Raw genomic sequence first — 6156 nt, 5'->3', positions numbered from 1 at the left:
ATGAGCAAGGGGAGACTTCAACAGGTGGATATACCACTCGAGGAAGAAGTCAACAAACACGAAGAGGATTTCAGTGATTTCAAGACAAAGCTTCTTGGAATACAGGTTCTAGAGGAAGAGGTGGTAGAAACACCATCAGAGAAGGTCGAGGATAACAAGCATTCACTCCTAGAGGAAGAGGAGGCGGTTACAATAACCGTGATAAGAGAAATATTCAATGTTATAATTACAATTAATTTGGGCACTACAGCACTGAATGTCAAAAGAAAGCTCCATTAGAGATACGTGAGCAAGTCAACTATACAGAAAATGATGCCAATAGTAGAGGACTGGCTACATTATTTGTCCAACAAGGACATGGTGAGAATCAAGGGAATATTTGGTATCTTGATTCTAGAGCCAGCAATCATATGTGTGGCCAACAAGATCTATTTGGTGATCTAGATGAGGCCATACAAGGTCTAGTCACTTTTAGAGATACCTCAAAAGTTCCATTCAAAGTTAAAGGCAATATCCCAATCAAGTTGAAGAATGGCGATCATAGCTACATCGCTGATGTCTACTATGTCCCAGCCATAAAGCAGAACTTGGTGAGCATAGGTTAACTTTTGGAGAAAGGGTATACACTTTTTATGAAGAATTGTCATCTGACAATTACAAACTACAATGGGAGATTAATTGCCTATATGAAAATATTCAAGAATAGGATGTTTTCGTTAAACATCCAATATGATACAGCAAAGTGTTTGAGTGTCATCACCAACAGTGAAGAATGACTTTGGCACCTGAGGCTTGGACATCTGAATTTCACAAGTCTGAAGATGCTAGGAAGCAAGAAGATGGTCAAAGGTATACCTCATATTGATCATCCAGAAGAAGTCTGTGAGAGTTGTGTCCTTAGCAAACATCACAGATTCAGTTTTGCCAAAGAAGTCAACTGGAAAGCAAACAAGCCACTGGAGTTAGTGCACACAGATGTGTGTGGTCTAATAAAGCCTATATCAAATGGACAAAATAGGTACTTCCTCACTTTCATTGATGATTTAGCAGAAAGACTTGGGTATATTTTTTGAAGAGGAATTTAGAAGTGTTCGACTGTTTTAAAGATTTTAAAGCAATTGTTGAGAAGCAAAGTGGTTATAAGATCAGAACCGTGAGATCTGATCAAGGTGGAAAATATACAGCAAATGACTTTGAAGCCTTTTGTACACAACAAGGCATCAGACATAAGACAACACCAGCTTATACACCACAGCTGAATGGTGTAGCTGAGAGAAAGAATCGAACTATTCTTGACATAGCAAGAAGTCTACTCAAAGCAAAGAAGCTGCCCAAACAATACTAGACTGAAATTGTATCATATACAGTGTATTTACTGAATCGCTGCCTAACCAGACGTTTGTAAGCTGTCACTCCATAAGAAGCATGGAGTGGTCACAAACCAAGTGTTACTCATCTTCAAGTTTTTGGTTGTGTGGCATATGCAAAGATCCCAGATGCAAGAAGAACCAAACTTGATGATAAAAGCGAGAAATGCATCTTTATCGGATACAATGATTGAAGGATAAGATACAAGCTATATAATCCTATCACAAAGAAGGTAATTATGAGTAGAGATGTTATCTTTGAAGAAGATAAAACTTGGCAATGAAATGATGACCAAAAAGCAGTTAAATGGATCAGCACTGATTTGATCCTTGAAGATGAAGAAATACCAACAGTACTTGCAGAAGGTCTGATAGTACCAGAAGATGAGCCACAAAGTCTGGTACACAGATTTCCTGTATTCAATAGGAGAAACACACTAGAATCATCGAAGGATTAGAAATCTAGAAGAGTTGTATAACGCCACTCAAGTCAAAGAAGATACAACTCTATTTTATTTCTTTACAGATAGTGACCCACTTAGTTTCAATGAAGCTATCATAGAAGAAAAGTGGATAAAAGCAATGGATGAAGAAATACATGTCATTGAGAAGAATGATACCTGGAAGCTGACTTATCTACCAGAAAATAAGAAAGCAATAAGTGTCAAATGGGTCTATAAGACAAATAAGAATGCAAAAAAAGATGTGTAAAGATACAAAGCAAGATTAATGGCGAAAGGCTACAAACAGAGATAAGGTATTGATTATGGAGAAGTGTTTGCTCTAGTAGCCCAGCTAGAGACAATCAGATTGATAATCTCACTAATAGTATAACATAGATGGAAGATCTATCAACTTTATGTGAAGTCAGCATTTCTGAATGGCTTCCTAGAAGAAGAGATTTATGTTGAACAACCACTTGGATACATTGATGCTGAAAATAAAGGCAAAGTATACAAGTTGAAGAAAGCCCTTTACGGTTTGAAGCAAGCTCCACGTGCTTGGAATACTAGAATTGACAGGTATTTTCAAGATAATGGATTTGAAAAATATCCATATGAATATGCAATTTATGTGAACAAAAAAGCATATGGCAGCATATTATTTGTGTGCCTATATGTTGATGACTTGATATTCACCGGTAACAATCCTACCATGTTCAAAGACTTCAAGAAAAGCATGATACAGGAGTTTGGCATGACAAACATTGGTCTGATGGTATATTTTCTTGGTTTAGAAATGGTGTAGAAAGAAGAAGGGATTTTTGTATCGCAAAGTAGTTATGCCAAAGACATTCTTGAAAAGTTCAAGATGGAAAGCTACCAAAGACATTCTTGAAAAGTTCAAGATGGAAAGCTGCAATCCGGTATCAACTCTAGTTGAGAATGGAGTGGAATTGAAGAAGAGTAAAGTTGGAAATGTTGATCCAACTTACTTCAAAAGCTTAGTAGGAATCTTAAGGTACTTGACATGTACCAGACCAGATATACTCTACGGAGTCGGACTGATCAGCAGATATATAGAGACACCAGACCAGTCTCACTTGAATGCAGCTAAGAGAATTCTTCGTTACATCAAAGGCATAATAAATGAAGGTATGTTTTATACCTCAAGCAAAAACTTCAATCTTGTTGGCTACTCGGATAGTAATTAGGGTAGAGATCTGGATGAAAGGAAAAGCACAACAGGGTTTGTCTTTTTCATGGGAGATACATCTTTTACATGGTCATCCAAGAAGCAATCGATAGTAACACTATCAAGCTATGAAGCTGAGTATGTTGCTGCCAACTCAGTTGTATATCATTTAATATGGTTAAGGAATATATTGAAGCATTTGGAATTTCCTCAAGAAAATCCTACAGAGATTTATATTGATAATCGATCAGCGATTGCATTGGTAAAGAACCTGGTGATTAGTACTTAAAAGTGCATTTTTATCATGGTTTTATATCATCATTTTGCACTTGAAGTATCAATAACTACTTAACTAAAGCATGTTTTATAATAATATATCTAATAATATAAGATATCTTTAATTTGTGGTAAATGTTCATTTTAAATGCAGGCCTATCACATAAATGAAAGGATTGATTGATGACTTTAAGAACTTAAATTGCAAGGGCAAAAAGATGACCAAAATTAGAAAAGAGATGTCGGTGCAATCCAAACCGGAATACTGTTCGGTAATTGGATCATATCTGGAGTTCTAGATCTCAGATTTAGGTCCACTTTATATGGATGGAAAGGTAAGACATAGGTCTACAACTTTCTTATGGAGCCCAAGATCTAGAAAGGTCATTTTCAAGTTCAAATTGTAGCAACAACAAAGAAGCCTGAATCTATCCTCTAGCCCGAGCACTGTTCAGTATTTTGGCCATATCTGGAGTTCTAGAAGTCCAAATGAGCTGAATTGTTTACACAAGACTGCTGAGACAATTTCCTACAACTTTCATGTTTGCAAGTGGTTCCAATTTTGACGTTATCAATGACGTTTTGGGCAGACAAGAGAAGATAAGGATTGTCACCAAGTCAAAAGTTGGCCACCCACTCATCAATTAGTCATCAAATCAATAGTTCCCAATTTTGGCCTATAAAAGGAGGCATTTGCCATGCATTTAGGCATCTTGGTTTCCAGATCAAGATCATGCTCTTCCTTTCTCTCTTTGTATTTTTTGTAATGTTTATGCTTTGCTTTCATTAATATTAAGTTTATGCCTTTCATTTCCTTTCCTTTACTTAGTTAACTTTTATGTTCTTATTTTGTTTATCTATTTTTCTTTCTTTCATTATGTCTAGCTAAGTTAATTATGTCAAGGTGAAAAGGTTACACTAATGGTGTAAGAATAAGTATAATGTAAACTTAATATGGACTTTAATGTTTGATACTAACATGTTTTATATTTGTTATCTTGTTCACTCTTTAATACTTTGCTTGTTAAATGACTAATCTTGATTTATGTTGTATAACACTTGGTACAACAAATGCTTGACACTTTCATAGCCCATAATGTATGGTATAACCGACACCTGAGCTATGAAAGGAACTTGATTTGTTGTTAACATAAGTTATAATCATGAATGCTTGACGATATTTACAAGTATTAGCATTAATTGAATAAGATGACTAATGTAATCATGTTAACAATATATAATCTGATTGGAACCTCCTTTGTGTGTGGTTTCCAATTCAATAATAAGAGTTTATACTATACTTGTTTGATATACCATTAGTGAAACCTCTAACCTTGACATTTGTTATTATCATTGTTTAATCGTTACATTAATATTTCATCTCAAAGTTCTCATCTTCTTCTTCTTCTTCTTCTTCTCTTTCTCTTTCTTTATTATTATTATTATTATTACTACTATTATTATTATTATTATTATTATTATTATTATTATTATTATTATTATTACTATTACTACTACTACTACTATTATTATTAGTATTATTATTGCTTCTATTATTGTTGTTGTTGTTTATAATTATTGTTTATAATTGTTGTTTATAATTTGTACAATTAACCTCCCTGTGGTTCGACTCCGGTCTTGCCGGGTTATTTATTACTTCGACACTCCTGCACTTGGGAGAAGACATCAATCTTTTCGTCGTGTCAGCTTCCTTCAAGGATGTGTGCGAATTTATTATTCCTAGAAAATAATTTTGGTTATTTACCACTCCAAGTTTTCTTTATCCAAATATTAACGTGAATAATAACAAGCTATTCCCATTAAATATTTTAGAAATTCATCCTTTTAGGATTTCTTTATCCAAACATAAATGGTAAATAATAGATGAATTCCCTACAAAATAAGATTTTATATTTTTTTAAATATTGGCCAATACCCTTTAGAGTTTTACAAACATGTTGTAAAATCCAGAAATGCAAGAAAATAATTTGTGTTTAAGAATTCCATGCAAAAACACGTTTTTCAAAACTTCAAAACTTCAAAAACACTCTTTTTTATAAACAGAAACGTTCAAAACATGTTAGGATATTGGCCGTATGCAATACATAAAAAAATTATATTTTTTTCAAAAAACCACAAGCATCATAGTTAATCGTAATTAAAGACAACAAACCATGCGCATATATTCTCAAAGCTTACAAGAAAACTGAAAAGTCCAAAAAAAAACGGCTCTTTGAACCCAACCCGGTTACTGGCCCAAACTAGTAACCGATTCTGCCACAATTGCTTGCATATGCATGCTATAGTGGCTAAGTAATTAAATTTGCAAAAGTGACAAGAGTGTAGGGCGCTTACCTGATAGCTGACGGGCGAAGATGATGATGCTGTAGTTTCTTGTGCACAATTGGTCATCACTGATTCTGAAGACAATGACGATCGCTGGTAACTGGTGTTGGTCTCTGTCTTTCTCTTCTTGCTAACGCTTTCTCTAGAGACGGCGAAGACGATGATGAAGGTGTGATGTGCTAGAGAAATGGATGTTCTTCCCTGTGTGCTTTCTTGCTCCTTTTCTGTTTTCTTGTGAGCTGTTGCTTCGGCTATTACATATGAAAGAAAACGTTGCACCACTGGAGGGGAAAAAATGGAGACAGAAACGAAAGGATGAAGGTGATGGCGAGGGCGTGCTGGTTGGTCCCTTTGTGTTTTCTTCTATTTATGTTCTCTCCTTCTGCTCGTCCCTATTGTGCTCTTCTTCATCCTTTTGTTTCTCTAGTTTGCTTTCCCATGCTTGCCCAGTTTCTCCCTTTGTATTTTCTATTCATCCTTCCTCTCACTCGTGTCCATCTTGTCTCTACTAAGAAGAGATGGTTACTGCTGC

At 35.1% G+C, this 6156-nt stretch overlaps 1 protein-coding gene across 1 annotated transcript; it reads left to right on the top strand.

Moving 5' to 3' along the window:
• Nucleotides 1–605, top strand: LOC105109990 (uncharacterized). Its single transcript, XM_011004879.1, has 2 exons — nt 1–158; nt 251–605. The coding sequence occupies exons 1-2, from the start codon at nt 1–3 to the stop codon at nt 603–605; spliced, it is 513 nt and encodes a 170-aa protein (XP_011003181.1).
• Nucleotides 606–6156: the final 5551 nt, after the last annotated feature.

Source organism: Populus euphratica, unplaced genomic scaffold (genome assembly GCF_000495115.2).
Source record: "Populus euphratica unplaced genomic scaffold, PopEup_1.0 scaffold235.1, whole genome shotgun sequence".
Classification (NCBI taxonomy): Eukaryota; Viridiplantae; Streptophyta; class Magnoliopsida; order Malpighiales; family Salicaceae; genus Populus; species Populus euphratica.
The sequence above is the reverse complement of the archived record's forward strand: the minus strand, read 5'-3'. Positions and strand labels throughout refer to the sequence as shown.

Excerpts from the sequence above, each read along its gene's own strand:
- LOC105109990 (XM_011004879.1), top strand. The coding sequence starts at position 1 with ATGAGCAAGGGGAGACTTCAACAGGTGGATATACCACTCGAGGAAGAA. Across the intron at positions 159-250 it reads GAGAAGGTCGAGGATAACAA|CACTGAATGTCAAAAGAAAG; the intron begins GCATTCACTCCT and ends TGGGCACTACAG.